General features: G+C 42.8%; 2 protein-coding genes across 2 annotated transcripts in view; one reads left to right on the top strand and one right to left on the bottom strand.

Annotated features, from left to right (window-relative positions):
• Nucleotides 1-16,900, top strand: part of KATNAL2 (katanin catalytic subunit A1 like 2) — a gene marked incomplete at its 3' end in the record, with an annotated part of 62,369 nt that overhangs the window by 2,083 nt on the left and 43,386 nt on the right. The window lies entirely within an intron of this gene.
• LOC311182845 (elongin-A-like) lies at nucleotides 6,366-8,585 on the bottom strand (the record flags this gene model as incomplete). The annotated part of the gene is made up of 1 exon (XM_084251968.1): nucleotides 6,366-8,585. The coding sequence occupies one exon, from the start codon at nucleotides 8,583-8,585 to the stop codon at nucleotides 6,366-6,368; it is 2,220 nt and encodes a 739-aa protein (XP_084108094.1).

The raw sequence follows: 16,900 nt of genomic DNA on the forward strand, positions 1-16,900 counted from the left end.
TGGTGAATTAGAGGTATTTCATTTTTCCTTGTGGCTGCGTAGTATGCCATAGTGTGGCTGTATACATCTTGATTCAGTTGCCTGTTTGATGGACATTTAGGCTACTTCCATGTCCTCGCTAGTATAAATAATGCTGCAATTAACATTGTAGAAGAGAGAGAGAGAGAGAGAGAGAGAGAGAGACTTGCTTTTTAGGGTTTGAATGTACCATTCTTGGTCAGCCTGCTTCCCACACTTGATAAAGTGCCCTCCTTCGCGCAATGAGAAGACCTCCCACGTCAGGTTGTTATAATTGACTGTTTTCTTGTTGATCCCTCCCTGCTCACTGCCAGTAGACTATACGCTCCTTGAAGCCAAGGCCATTGGCAAACCTCTTTTCTGACTGATAAACTGACCACGCCTTTACCAGGCTTTTCTGTCTTTACATACTAAATATCTGGGATGTTTTGAAAATTCAGATTCTGATCCAGTAGTTGCAGGGTGGTGTGTCTATCATCAACTCCCATGTAATATACTGATGTTGCTGGTGATCTTACGTAGCAAAAATCTAGGAGTGGAGAAATTTCCTTTGCTTCATTTTAAATTTAGTGTTTAATTAAAATAAGATTATATCCAATCTGTAAACCTCTGCCACTTTCTTTTTTCAACTGGAATATAACATCCTCTAAAATGTGCTAAGGGCAAGGAAACTCTGAGGAGCAATTGCTTCAGTGTTTTTAATTTGACCACACAATTAAATACAAACAATTATTGGTATCAATGCACAAGAATGGTTTTTGGAAAGCCATAATTGATCTCCATATTCATGTGTACACATAAAATAATCTTGAAACAGGTTACTGTTATTTAATCGCCTGTGTTAATCCATGTACTTTTTGAAAGTTGTGACTTTGCCCAAATGAAACTTCTATATTAAAAATATGGACTATAAGTGTTAGCTAATTAATGAAAGGGTTGACTAGGTTTTAAAATGTGTGTTGTTAAATGCCTTAGCTTTTATTAATTGCATGAGCCCCTAAAAAAAAAAAACCCAGAGTAATTGAAAATTTAATTACACCAATGTTTTTCTTCAAAGAACTAAGGCTTATTAAACTTTAAATGTTCAAACATTTAAGCATCTATTGAAATACCAATAGCTATAAACAATGTGTAGTTCTAAATACTAATTAAACAAACTCTAAATCACAATAAAGCTAAGCTGAATTTTAAGTAACTCTTATGTTTTAAGTGCTCTGCTCCTACCCAAGGAAGATTAACCACTTCGCTGCTTCCTTGCCCTTAGCACATTTTAGAGGATGTTATATTTCAGTTGACCATGGCTACAGCCTTGTGGGCATCTTTTTATTTTATTTTATTTTTTAAAGATCTATTTATTTATGCACACAAGAACTGGGGTACAGGCCAGAGGTGTGGGGGGTGAGAGGATTCACCAGAGATAGAATGGGGAACAGAACAGGCAGACTGACTGAAGTACACTGCTGAGGGGAACAATGAGTGAGCCAGGAGTGGTCTGCTGCACCATGTGGGTTTCTCCCTGGCTGGCAGGGGAATTGAACTTGTGCTGCAGTGGCTGCGGACAGCTTCATAGGTTGTGTCTTAACCCCTTGCACCACCAGGGAGACCCTGGGCATCTTTTTAAAAACTGTGGCTGCTCTTGAACCGCAGTCTTCCTGTACCTGGATTGAGAAAGGGAGACTGATTTGAGAACCAGGGACTGAAACAGCTCACTAACATCACATTGCTGTTCCTTGGAGGTTTTTGTTTTTTGGTTTTTTTTAACCACAAGAATATGAGACTATAAAGATATGAATTTATGTATTTTATGTTTTGTCAAAAACATTCTTTCTTTTAAAATATCAGATGCTTTCACTTATAGGAGGAACACAGGGTAACCAACCAAAAGGTCGGGGGTGGGGGGAATGATAAAACTAGCAGGCAAATTACAGAATTTGAGACATAGGGGGGATGTGGAGTCAAAACAGGGGAGGAAAGAGCACAAGGGACTATGGTTATGACGGTTCATTGATGCTCTGGTGGTGGGAGATATGGGGGGATTATATCTGAGGGCAGAAATCAAATATTGCACAAAAATTTAAGCAACAATGTAAGAAAAATAAAACAACAAAATTTCTTTCTTTTTTTGTAAATTAACATTTACTAGGTTTTATTTTCATTTACTTATTTGTTCTTTAAACATCCTTATTTTTTCACAATATAGGATTTCTCCCCTCAGATACCAGGCTTCATTTTTAAATGGAAAACGTATAAATCTCATCACCCTGATAAGCCTTGTAAACATTAAGAAAGTTGATCTAGCCTTCTGCTCTCAACTGAGATAAAGGAGCTGGTACCAGACTTCTGCTTTTTGCAACTAAGGAGACTGGACTAAGGCTGTGCATCCACTGTTTTCAGGCATCGGGCAGTGTCCTGAGAGAAGCAATACCTGGGACGGGGACGAGAGGGAGTGCCCAGGCAGAGCACAGTAATTTTGCTGAGGTGGAGAGACAGCCTGGAATTTGGGAGGACTTAAGAGGTTAGATTGAGGCGGCAGAGGACCAGAGGTGAGGGAACTATACAAACTGCTCCGTAATTCTGAATTTGGGACTGAGGACAAAGCTGCGCACACATAAAATGAAAATGTATGAAACTGGAGAGACCAGTTGATAGCTTTATTGAATGCTTCTCTAAAAAAAGGAAAGAGGAGCCTCCCTGGTGGTGCAGCAGGTTGAGCACAGTGCTGTGAAGCTGTCTGCAGCCTCTGCAACGTGGGTTCAATTCCCGGCCGGCCAGGGAGAAACCCACATGGCGCGGCAGACCTCTCCTGTCTCGCCCGCTGTTCCCCTCAGCAGTGCTTTTGGTCTGTCTGCCTGTTTTGCTCCCTGCTCTATCTCTGGTGAATCCTCTCACCCTCCCTCGCTTCTGGCCTGTACCCCAGCTCTTGTAGAAATAAATAAATCTTTAAAAAATAATAAAAAAGGAAAGATATTTTACAAATTTTTATGATGGAATCTTTTTTCCTGTGTGAGGCACACACTTGGATTTGAAAGAGCTTTCACTTCTGACTAGTGGAGACTTTATTAACGCACAGAGACTGCTGGAATGACAATGCCCCCTGAACTTCACTGGAGGTGTATCGCAGAGTAGAACGTTCAAGAATTTTTCTGCTGAATTGTTGCTATCATTAGCAATAGAACTCCTGACTGCAAATTTTCCCAAGTGGAGCTTCTCCACGAAAGTTTTCCCATGAAGTGAAAATTTAAGGTTTTATTTTCTGTGTGGGGAAAACCCCTGTGTGTGCGTGTCTTCCCTGTTTGTGTCTCCTTTACCTTTGTCGAGAACATGCACTCTGGTCATCAGATGTGTGCAGCTTTGTCCCCACTGGCAGTCCCCAGTAACACAGTGGGTGTCCTACAGTCGAACTCAATTCTGACACTCTCTACCGGTAGATAGCTTCTGCTTCAGATCCCACAGGCCACGGACTCACTGTTACAAGATGCCCTTCAGTCTACATCCCTCCGCCCCTGCCGACTCTAGACTTCAAAGGCCAGTAGCAAGTCCACAATATCACTTGTGCTTCTGACCAACCAGCTTTAGCTCTATTGTCATTTTCAATGAAGAGGTTTGTATTAGTTTTCTAGGGCAGCCATAACAAAACCCCACATATTGGGTGGCTGAAACAATAAATATTTTTTCACAGTTACGGAGGATAGAAATCAAGATTAAGGTGTTGGCAATTTGGTTTCTTCTGAGGCCTCTCCCCTTGGCCTTGCAAACAGCTGACTTGAGGAACCTCTGATGGTTTTTCCGCTAGCATCCGTGGACTCTGTCCAAATTTCCTCTTCTTTGGACACCAGTCAGAGTGGATTAGGACCCACTCTAACAGTGCATTTTAATGTAATCATCCTCTAAAGGCCCATCTCCACATATTCAGAGCTTTTCAGAGTTAGGATTTCAAGATGTGAGTTTGGGAAGGGGGACAGAATTTAGCCCACAACAAATTTCTTAAACATTTATATTAAATTTATTCCTATTTTATTTTTATACACTATTGTAAATTGTATTGATTTAAATAGTATTCTTAAAATCTGTGTCTGAGAGTTGCAATAGCTCAAGTCGCACATGGATCTATTTCAATTGTCTGTTATTCCGAATGTATCTCATTTATGTGCAGATCAGAGTAGTTGATAATTTATTTTCAAACACGAATTGAGATGAAGGGTGATATTACCTTCCTGAGTAGGTGATTTAGGTTTATTTCTACCTTGTGCTGGGGTTGGGGGAGGATGAGCAAGATGGGGGTGGAGGAGGGGAGGGATTGTATATACTAACACTCTAGGGACATCACAATCCAATTTCCAGGAGTTATTTTTTTCTGGGCCACATAGGGAATGGAAAACTGAGCTTGGGTAGCTTAATTTCTTAATTTCCAGGTAGTTCTAATTCCTGGAAGGGATCCCTTCATATATTTACTAGGTTCTCCTTTCTTGTTAGGTTCTGGATTCCAACTTCTGCTCCTGTAGCACCTACTTGAGGTTGTTGAGCACATTAGTTAACATCTTAGCCTCTTAGAGGCTGTCAAATGTCCTTGGGATAAAGTGGCTTCAAATGCATGCTCATGTCTGTGCATTAGTGAATACACACACACACACACACACACACTCAGCAATATCTGTAAGATAAAATCCTAGAAGAAAAATTCCTATATCAGGGCTTCCTCTGGTGGTGCAGTGGTTCTTCGCTGGGCTGCGAAGCTGCCCGCAGCCTCTGCAGTGCCGGTTCGATCCCCGCCACCAGCGAGGGTCCCACATGGCGAGACAGACCTCTCCTGCCATGCCCGCTGCTCCCCTCAGCAGTGTATTTCATCAGTCTTCCTGTTCTGTTCCCCGCTCTGGATCTGGTGAATTCCCTCACCCTCCCGTGCTTCTGACTATACCCAGTGCTTGTATAAATAAATAAATCTTTAAAAAAAGAGAAAAATTCCTATATCAGATAATTTGTATGTAATTGAAATATGTGCACCTGTAGAATAAAATTATTGTAAAAATAAGTGAAAACTACCCAAGTGAAAACAAGCAGAAGCTATTAATTGACAGCTTGCTATGGCAAGGGAGTCAGCCACCACACTTGCATTAGGAAGAGAATCAAAGGTAGGCAAGGAAATGGGAAAGCTTTAAAGTGGAAAAAAAGAAAGACTTCAGGCATTTTCTGTTTGGAGGTTGCTGACTTGGGAAAGCTGGAGGGGGGGCTAACTAGAAGAAGCAGGATACGGTAGGTGTTTGATTTGGAGAGCATAGTTGGGTTTCTCTGATTGGTCCTGACTTGGAAGCTGGAGGCAAAAACAGGGAAAGTGGCAGTTGTTAGTCAAATCCTGACCATTCTGGGCCAATTGCTATCGGGGTTGTGAGTTAATTGTTAAAGAGTTTATGGTGTGGTTTTCTGGAATGTTTGCTGCAGAGGTTGTGGTTTGACTTCCTGCGCTTATGTCGTTCTGGCCATTATCCATTTATATATTCAGTCTTATCCTAAAAGTGATATAGCTCTAACAAAGAACATCTATTTAACATTTTGCTCACTAACTTTCATAGAAGTTGCATCCACTAATAAATCTACTAGTAACATTTGATAATCTGATCCAACACAGCAGGCTATGAATCTTTTGAATTTTACTCACCTGATAGGTAAAACTTGTATCACAGGCTTTTTATTTGCATTTTTATGAGTGATCCTATTTTCACATATTTAAGTTGTTTCCTTTTCTATGAGCCATCTTTTCCTATGTTTTACCCATTTTCCTAGAAAACTATTGGTCCTTTATAAACTGATTTGTGGGTAGTCATTATATATAAAGGAAAGTTGCCTTTTCAGTGTCAAGTGGTTTACTAATATCTATCCTAGTTTATTAGTCTTTTGACCTTGTTTTTTTTTATCATTTTTATGTAGTCTTTTTAATTAATGGTTTCTGGCTTTATGTTCAATAAGGCCTTATCTACACTGAGATTAAACAAGCAAAGCCATGTCAAATGCTTTTATTTATCTATTAATACAAATACAATTGGGGAAAATATTCATTAAAAGGATGTCATTGTTAACAAATAAGCAAGTTGACAACAAAAGTATAATTGATCTCACTGAGGAGAGAGACTGAGGCTTCTCTTCTTCAGAATTTTGGAATTTTCTCAGTCAGGGGGCAGTGGCTGTGGCAGGTGGCAATTTATAAGTTCAACACTTCAAAGCTATAGAATTCAGAATTCAAAAGTTCCCACAAAGCAAAACACTCTGGTCTTTTGTGGAAGTCCTCATCCCTAACCTCCCACCCACTGCCTTTGTATTCCTCCCAACTTCCATCTCCAAGTCATGTCCTCAGTTTACCGTCGGGAGAATCTGTTCTTGAAGTCTCTAATTGTCTTAGCCATTAGTGGTGCAGTTTTCTTTGCAGGTTTCTTGCTGCTGGCAACCTGCACCCAGTGGGCACTGCTGGTGCCTGAGATAGGCTCAATGCTACTGCCACTGGCACTGCTGGAGGGAGTAGCACTGCTTCCTGTGGGGTAACTGGATGGCTTGATCTTGACTTTTTCCGGAACAGCTGCTCCTATTTCAGATTTCTGCTTCCTTGAAATATCAGAAGGCAGGTTGGTCATAGAGTTGAAAAAGATCATCTTTGTTTGTCGACCCTTGGGCTTATTGGCATGTGCAGACTGGATATTCATTGTCAGTGCCTGCAGCCTTTGCTCTCCGGCTTCCTGAAGCCGAAGATACATCTCCCGCCACGATTCATGCTCTGAGGGCATTTCTTTCTTAAATTTTTGGTTACAATGATTTTTCCACAATTTATCTGTTTCTTCAACCAGCATATGATTGTATTTTTCTATGCGATACAGCTGATCAGGGGTACAACTCTCCAAAACAGGTTCAAGAACAAAATAAGGTACACTCCTCACTTCAAAGATTGAATTGATGTTATTTTTAAGTACCCGAATGCATTGTTCCCGCAAGGTCATCATATGGGGGAGACAGGCTTGCTTGGAGCCAGAAAACACATGCATCTTAGAATTCATTCTGTACCCAGTAAATCCAGCTTCTTCCTCTCTCTGGGGGGAAGACAGTACTTTTTGCTCTGGTTGGTAGGAGGTTATCAGTTCAAATGCAGGAAGTGGAGGGTAATTAGCTGGTAGCCTGGCCGATGAGGGGTCAGGCAGGACTGGCAAAGCGCCACTGGGGACCGTGTCCAGCTTGGCGAAATGGGCCCCAGTTGGCTGTATCTTCTCTGACTTCATTTCAGCCACCTCAGGCAATGCCTGACCCAAGTTCAAGTTTCCACATGTGCTTTTGGAATTTTTTTTCAGTCCCCTACGTTCAAGAGAAACAGCTGATGTTTTCACAGTCTTTTTCTTTCTCTTCGGGGGCTGGTCATAGTTGAGGTAGGACTCAAAAGACATGGTGGGCTGCTCACAGCCATGATCCGTGTCTGCCTTCCTGACTTCAGGGAGCGAGCTCACGGACTGGCTCGCCAAGCTAAAAGTTTTTAGTTTCTCTTGCGTCTTTAGGTTGTTGGAAGCTTCTTTCACCTTGGGCAGCCGGTCTCCTGCCCCCTTTCCTGTGCATAAACGGTACACACTTTGCTTGTTTTCGTTAGATTTCTTGTTTTCTGGGTTGCTGCTCGTCTGCTTTTTAAAGCCGTTGCCTGACATAGCCTCCGAGGCAGGGGGGGACCGCTGGGTGCTGCCCCCCTCTTTTTCCTTCTCTCTCAGGGCGCCCCCAGAGGGCGGGTTCTCCAGGGCGCTCCCCTGGGAGTAAGTCCCGGCCTCCTCTCGGGAGCAGGCTTGGTGTGACTTCTGGTTGGCGGGCACAGAGCCCGTCTCATTTCCCTGGGCACCCACTGGGCATCTGTCCCCGGGGGGAGACGGGTGCCCCTTGCGCGGACGCGCGGCCCGGTTCTCCTGCCGTGCGCGGCGGCGCTGGTCGCGACCCAGCCGCTGTCCGTCACGAGGCGCCTCGGAGCGGCCTTGCCCGGGCCTCCACCGGGCCCCGCGGGTCTCAGAGGGGCATCCATCACATTCCGGGGACCTCTGCCGAGGCCCAGCGGCCTTGGGAGGGGAAAGGCCGCAACCAGAAGATTCCCGATCCAAAGAATAAACGGGGGCGATTCCGTGGGCCCCTTGGCGTGGCCTCTCAGACTCGGGGGCTGTTTTGTGTTTTTTCTGTCGGTCCTCAGGCCCGTCCGGTCGGCTGCTGGAGACCTGGCAGTTTTCTCCGTGGCGCCCCTTCGCGCCCCCCTTCAGAGGGGCATCCCTGGGGCGCTTTCGGGAGTCGCTCTTCTCCGAGCGCCTTGCATCTGGCTCTGCGTCTCCTTCCAAAGGAACCAGCCTGTTCCACTTGGCCACCAGCTCCCTGGCGAGGCTGCCGACATGCTCGTGTGTGCTCAGCCGACCTACCGTCTGCCCGACCCCGGTCCTCCTCAGAACGGTTGTGGTGACTGGCAAGGCCGAGAGTTTCTTCAGATCTTTCCTCAGCCTCTTCGGGTCGGGGCTGGTGGCCAGGCGCAGCTGCAGCTCCTCCACCACGTAGGGCAACCACCCCTCCGCCATGGCTGGCGTCCGGCCCGCGAGGCCTGCTCTGCCCCCTGTGGTGGGCGGCTGTCCAGTCAGGTCCCGGGTGCGCGGGAGGCAGCCTCGGTGGGGGCAGCCTCGGTTCTCAGGGGGCAGGATGGAGCCACCCGCTGGAGGGACTGCTCCGGAGTGCAGTCCTAGACTGGATGAGCGCCCGCGCGCCAGGCCCCGCCTTATATATCCCTTCCCCCTCAATTCCCCCTGCAGGGCAGGGAGCCACACCCTACTGACACCGCCACCTCCCACCCCAGGGTGGTCCCGCGGGTGGTCTACTGGAATTCATCAGTGCTGACCACTCTAGAGCTGCTCTTGCCATTCATGAAGTTAATTTCAACCTCCACTCAAAAAGAGTTGTATTAGCCCTGTTATAAGAACGAGAAAACTGAGGCTTAGGGAGGCCAAAGGAACACAACAGGAAAGATGAAGCAGGAATTTGAATTTAAGTAGTGTGGGTCTGGTGTGAGTGCACCCTGAGGAAGAGAGGCCCAGAGACAGAGCTTTGTCGAAAGTCACAATTTAACTCCCCTGAGGGCAATAATAACCTGTGTATGATTTGCACCCAAAATAGTGTCGGAAGTAGACATCAAATAAATTATTTTGAAATGAATGAATGGCCATTTGCCCTGATGACCTGAACATCAGCAGAATGTTCTGACTAAGGGCCTTAGTCAGATTTGCCTAAGACACCTCAGGTGTCTCTAAGGGTGCTGACCTTTATCTAGAAGGATTGAATTTATTATGGAAATTATTGCTATTAAAAAGAACAGTATATGGGCCCTATGGCAGGGGAAATAAAAGCAAATTAAACAATTGGGTTTACTTCAAATTTAAAAACGTACACAGCAAAAGAAAATTTAAGTAGACTAAAAAAATCCTACTGAATGAGAGAAAATATTTACACATTACACAAATGACAAGGGGTTAATAGCCAAATAAATAAAAACTAAATCCAACAATTGAAAATGAACAACCCAATTAATAAATGGGCAGCAGAACTAAACAATTTGTCAAAGAGGTTATCCGGAAGACCAATGGATACATGGAAAAAATGTTCATCATTTAAGGGAGATGTAGGTTAAGACCACAATGTGATATCACCTCGTACCCATCAGAATGGTATATGAACAAACAACAATAACAATAAAAATCTGATGCAGGAGAGGATACAGAGAAAGAGGCAATGCCCCTCTTGGTGGGGATGTAAACTGGTACAACTATTTTGGAAAGTGATCTGGATTTACCTTAAAAAAACTAAAATGAAAATACCATATGACTCAGCAATGCCACTTCTGGGCACCTTTACAAAGACTGTGAAACCATCAACTCAGAAACTGTACACTCTAAAATGTTTATGGCAGTACTTCTTATAATAACCAGGACATATGGTAGTAACCTAAATGCCCATGGATAGAAGATTTGATCAAGATGTGGTATATATATAGCCACACTATGAAATACTAAATGTTGCCATTAACAGCAAAATGGAGGGAATTATGCATAGTAAAGCACGTCAGAATGACAAAGAGAAATATTGGAAATTTACATAATAGACTATTTGGCAAAGTAAAATACTTATAAAAACTAGTGGTCTTTAATAAACAAAATGAGATCTCTGAGGTGAGGAGGGGCGAGGGAGAAAAGGGTCAAAGGCTGTGGAAATAACCTACGTGACCAACAGCAGATGAGTGGATTAGGAAGATGTGCTATGGACACAGTGGAGTACTACTCAGCTATAAATAAAAGATGAGCTCTGGCCATTTGCAACAGCAGGGGTGGAACTGGAGAGAGGATTATACTAAATGAAATAAATTAGAAGGAAAAAGACAAATACCAGATGATTTCACTCACATATGTAATATAAAGAAACAAACAGGGCTTCCCTGTTGGCATAGGGGTTGTCTCAGTGCTATCACCAGGACGGCCTGAGTTTGATGCCAGGCCAGGGGGCTAACCCACATATGACACTGCAGACCTCTCCTGTCTTGCCTGCTGCTCCCCTCAACAGTGTATTTCAGTAAATCCACCTGTTATGCTCCTCGTTTGTCTCTGGTGAACCCTCTCACCCCTGCACCTCCGACTTACATCCCAGTTCTTCTATGCATAAATAAATAAATCTTTAAAAAAAGAAAAAATAAAAACAAAGGAAGAGATAGAACTAAAACAATACAAAGCCTAGGAATCTGACTGTAGAATTGAGGCTGCCAGAGTGGGAGGGTGGGCAGTAGGGAGCAAACGGAGAAGGGGCCCAATGGATGCTAGTGAAGAAATGGGTGCTCTGAATGTGGGTGTGGTGTAGTAACATCATCTAAAGAGGTGTGGACTAATACCCTTACATCATACTGAGTATTGTAAATCAACCTTACCTCAATGAAAACTAATCTATTAAAAAATAAAGACACATCGGGCCTCCCCGGTGGTGCAGTGGTTGAGCGCCGGGTTGAGAAGCTGCCCGCAGCCTCTGCGGCGCCGGTTCGATCCCCGGCTGCTCCCAGGCCACTGGAGGAGGGTCCCGCATGGCGCGCAGACCTCTCCTGCCGCCCGCTGCTCCCCTCAGCAGTGTACTTCGGTCCTTCTGCCTGCTCTGCTCCCCGCTCTGGCTGTTGTGAATTCTCTCACCCTCCCGTGCTTCTGACTGTATTCAGTGCTTGTGTAATAAATAAATAAAAATAAATCTTTAAAAAAAATAAAATAAAGACACTGCCATACAGAGGCATGTATTCTTATGTTTCTGATGCTGGCGAGAAAACCAACCATTTAAGGGCAGAGAGGAACCGTGTCTTAAACTATTAAAAAAAAAAAATTGTTAACAGTGCCTCATATTCTGAATGGAAGTTGTCATCCCCCCAATGAATTTTTATTGAGTACTTCAATTAGTGTGTAGACTTCCAGAGCTCCTGACAACCGGGCTTCTTAAATCAGTGTTTCCTTAAAGTTTCTAAGAAGTAAGCCACCTCCTTAAAGGTAAAAACTGCTGGGCATTATAGGTCTGGGTCAGCAAATGGCTTCTCTCATATGTCAAATCCAATCTATCCGTAGTGACCACCCTAAATGATTAGTAGAGAACAACTGGAGTCTCAGTGTGAATATGGAGATTAGCTTCAGTTGTTTACTAAAGAGATTTGCTTGGTGAATTCAGTGAGTTTTCTAATCCTCTTAAATCCATTTAATACCTCTTAGGATGTAGTAAATACAGCACCAAACTCATTTTATGACTGCTGTCCCCCCTATATTTCATTCTCCCCGCCCTCCCCCCCAAATTTCCTGTCCTCTTTCAGGTGATGGATAATCACTAGACATGCCAGAGAATGTGGAAACTGGTAAAAGAAATGTCTCCCCTGGTTAGCATTGATTTTGCCTTTTCCAAATGACTTATTCATACTCGTTTGTGGACAAAAACATTGTAATTGGTAACAGATTCGGTAGTCGTCTGTGAAACACTATTGCTAAAATAAGCAAATAATAGATAAATGAGTGGTCTTAATTTAAATTGCCAATATTGATTATTCAGCACTTGATCAGGTCAGATCCGATTAGATCCTAGCAGATCTCCACGAGCACACTTGCCATGGTCTCCTGTCCAAATCAGGAAAACCCCAGTGGTTGTTCTCCCCTTATTTTTATATTTAAATTCTTAAACATAAAAATTTATATTAAATTATATACATTGTGAGTTGTTGTTCATCTTTTCCCTGAATTTTCGGTAGCCCGTCAACATGATTTATTGGTCAACATTTCCCCCTTCATTCTAAGTTTAGAGCTATCCCAAGTCTTAGAACTTGAATAGATCTAAGAATTCCTGAGTTATTGTTTTCTGTATTCTCAGTGGTATGAATTGGCAGTTCTAAAATTGCATGATTAATTACATAATTGTAAATCAAGTTGAAAGAAATGATAGGTAAAAATTGGATAAATAGGACCTCCCTGGTGGTGCAAGGGGTTAAGATACAAACCTATGAAGCTATCCGCTGCCACTGCAGCACAAGTTCGATCCCCAGGTAGGGAGCTACCCACATGGCACAGCAGACCTCTCCTATCTCACCCGCTGCTCCCCTCAGCGGTGTATGTCAGTACATCTGCCTGTTCTGTCCTCACTCTGTCACTGGTGAATCCTCTCACTCCCCACACTTCTGGCCTGTACCCCAGTTCTTGTATGCATAAATAAATAAATCTTTTTAAAAATTGGATAAATAAAATAAAAATCACCACACTCCCACAACCCAGGTATACTAAGGTGTTAACTAAGGGAGAACATTAGTGTGTATCCACATGTCGTTCCAGATCTTTCCTGTGTGTGTGTATATATATATATATATATATATATATATATGTATGTATGTACTTCATGCGCATCTACAGGTATGTTTTTTCAAAACAAAGTGTTATGCCACATACTGTTCTTTAGCCAGCTGGTTCTCTAGCCAGGGTTCATTCAGGATTTCTGCTTATTGTATCTTTTAAGTCTCTTTGAATTAGCACAGCTTCCGCCATCTCCCATCTTCTCTCTTTTTATTGTATTTATCTTCTCAAATTTTCAATGACACTGACTTGTTTATGAAACCATGCCAATTGTTTCTCAGGACAGCTCCCTTTTTAGATCTGTCCCCTTCCTCAAAGTCTCACCTACTTTACAAACACCCCAACTGGAAGTTGGTTCTAAAGACTTGATGGATTTAAGTTAAACCCTTTAATTTATCTCATGGGGAAGGAAGGAGGGGTCGAGGGATGTGTGCTCTCAACAACTGGCACAAAGTGAACCTGCTCTGCATATAATATGGGGTCATTGTCACTAAACCTGCTGTGGGTTAAAAAAAAAAGATAATTGACCTCATAGACGATACCGTGATGTCACATGGCACATGTGACCAGGTTGATGTCAACTCTTCTAGATAGCAGTGACCTCTGCGTCCTGCAGATCTGTTGTAACCAGAGGGTAGTCTGTGGGAACATGAATTAAGTATAATACCACACTCTAGTCTAGTAGACTTGACACTTCTCTGAAACCTCAAATTCTATAACCAGTTCATACTCATTAAAAACACATGTCCCCTTTGGGACACACTGTGTTCCCAGCACAACTGACCAGTCCTGACAGTATGTTAAATAGTATAAATGCCTTTCCTGGATCTACAGACTCTACTTTTGGTAGTTCCAGTGTTTTGTCAGGTTACACAGCATTCTGAAACTTAGGAAGTTTCCTGGTCGAAAGAGGAGGTAATCAGGAAACAAATAAAAAACAAATTAGAACCATTGGGTATGTATAGTCAAGCTTTAAAGTGAATATTAGATGCAGGGACTGTAAAATAGAACTATAATAAAAACAATTGAATGAAGAAATGTGTCCTTTTTAACTGTTTGTTTTTGAGATGGAAAGCTTAATGTAAAATCCAGATCTTATTACAGAAATTGAAACAAGCTCATGCAAATTAATCTCCATTGCACCAGTAAAAAAGAAATTAAAAGCACTAATGTTGCATGTGGTGTATATACAGTAACATTTCCTAAATATCTTCTGGGCCTAAAACTAGGAATGATATTCAATGCTTCCTTTTCCTCAGGCTACAGTATCATAGGATTCAATTTTGAATCTGATAATGGAGGCATTTTTGTTGCACAATAGCCCACAAAGGAAATGAAGGAAGAAGAAAACAGCCAGGTTATTGAAGCAGAGACAAATGAGACACCTCGGTGAGATGTTCACTTCTGGGCCTCGTTGCTTTGGTAGACAGAAATTAATTGAGCATCTAATTGTGTCCATTTCAGGTTGCTGCCATCTTTCACAGTTTAAATTGACCATTTGTCAGTGGGCCATTCTTAGATTTTACATTCAGAAGACACATTTTTGTGTTCACTTGAATAGCATGACTAGAATAATGTTATAGATCTGGCAAGCTTTATACTTTTAATTAACAGATTTATAAGAGCACGTTCTGTGTTTCAAGTAACAGCTCATCTTAAATATTCAACACTAGATATTTGAATAGGGTCTTCTTATCTCTCTTTTCTATTCTTACTAAATTCTGCATTTCCGTCAATCTCATCTCAAAGAAAAATTCGAATCATTATTTCAAGGCCTGGAGATTCCAAGTACAAGCTGTTTCCCAAGCTGTATAGTAAGTAAACCATGTGTGGAGCAAACTCACTACCAAACAGAATTCCAAATCGCTGAACCAAAGGTGCCCCTCAATTCCCATCATCTGCCACTGAGGCGGGGACTATTTGCAAAACTTTGTGATTCTGGCCAAAATGTCCTGGAAAGGCTCTTGACTGGAGTTGGGACAGCGAGTGTATGGCAGGACTATAATCAAAACTCTGCACAAGCCTCTCTGATAGACTTTGAAAAATACAGTCAACATTGCTCAGATTAGTTTAGAATCTGGAGGCTCCTCTCTCCCAAGAATTAGAGCTTTGCCTTTCTGTTCATCCTGATCAAGCCTGAGTTCAACTTGGTCATTGGTTCACCATTTAAAAGACCCTCCAGGGATTCTGAGAGGAATTTGAAGGAGATAATTCTGACAAATGATGGAGCTCAGGTTTCATTAGGGCAGCCAGGGAAACCCAAGGTCCTTCCTAGGATATTGGGCAATAAAACCCTTAGGTTTTGGGCCTCCCTGGTGGTGCAAGGGATTAAGCACTCACTATGAAGCTGTCTGCAGCCTCTGCAGCATGACTTCACGGCCAGGGAGCAACCCACATGGAGCAGCAGACCTCTCCTGCCTCACCGGCTGCTCCCCTCAGCAGTGTATTTCAGTCAGTCTGCCTGTTCTGTTCCCCACTCTGTCTCTGGTGGATCCTCTCATCCTCCCGCATCTCTGGCCTGTACCCCAGCTCTTGTATGCATAAATAAATAAATCTTTAAAAAAAAAAACAAGCCCTTAGGTTTCTTTCCCTCTGTGGGGGTTGTGTGGATTGGGGAGAGGGAGGAAAGAGAGCTCAGAGGGATCTGGAGAGGGGAAATAAGGTATAGAGGGTTGCCTTTGGGTGACTTGTTAGGAGCCTAAGTGAATGAGAACACCTGAGGCCACATCAGCATCAGGACATCCCCTCCTACCCCCAGCCTGTCACTGCACCTCTATGGAAGCTGGAACAGGGGGTTTCCTGATGTGGCTCATCTACCAAAGTAGTGATAGAATTTCTTGCCTTAGCAATTTTCTGATTGTGAACATCTGAACCCGAGCCAGTGCATTTGTTTCCTTATTACTTACCAAAGTATTAATTTTAAACAATCACAGGAGTATAGATTAAAACTTCAGGTGGGGGGCCTCCCCAGTGGCACAGCAGTTGAGCGCTGGGTTGCAAAGCTGTCCGCAGCCTCTGCAGCACCGATTTGATCCCCAGCCTCCGGCGAGGGGCCCACATGGCGCGACAGACCTCTCCTTCCACACCTGCTGCTCGCCTTAGCATTGTATTTCGTCAGTCTGCCTGTTCTGTTCCCCGCTCTGGCTCTGGTGAATTCTCTCACCCTCCTGCGCTTCTGACTGTACCCAGGGCTTGTATAAATCAATCAATCAATCAATCAATCAATCAATCAATCTTTAAAAAAATAAAATAAATAAAACTTCAGATGTTGTGCTTCCAGCCCATGCCACTACCCAGAGAAAACTAGGTATCTAGGCTTTTTCATTCTTTGCTTTTTCTGCAAGTTTTCACTTGACAGCATGTCTTAGAATTAGGTAGATCTGCATGTGCTCATATGGAAAGATTTTTAAGATACATTATTAAGTGGGAAATCCAGGTGCCCAAAAGTGTATACAATTTTTTTTTTTTAATTTTAAAGTTTTTGCATGTACATGCTGATATATCCGTACTCCTCTTCAGAACCATTACACAATACATTAACAATGGTTGGTAGAGTGAAGAGAGGAACTTTGTTTTCATATTTTCTGTACTAGTTGAGGTTTTACTTGTCAAATTTAAATGTTACTTTTTAATTCAAACTTTCTTTCTCCAAGTGACACAATAATCTGAAAGTGGGCAGTGAGTGGATGGGGAGAAAACACATTGTCTTCAAAATCATTCTTTGTTACTATATATGGATCCACATCATTGTTTTCATTGGTGCATAGTATTCCATAGCAAGGCTGTATTTATTTAACACTGGTGGACATTTAGGTGATGTTTAATTGCTTGCGGATACAAATAATGCTGCAAATAATGTGCATCCTCAAACATTAATCATTGTACATAAAGGGAGTATTTCTTTAATATAGTACAATTGCTCTCTAGTAGTATAAATTGCTGGGTCAGTGGGTATGTACATTTTTCATTTTAATGGATTTTGTGAATTTGTTCTACAA

Source organism: Talpa europaea, assembly GCF_964194135.1.
Source record: "Talpa europaea genome assembly, chromosome: 13".
NCBI lineage: Eukaryota > Metazoa > Chordata > Mammalia > Eulipotyphla > Talpidae > Talpa > Talpa europaea.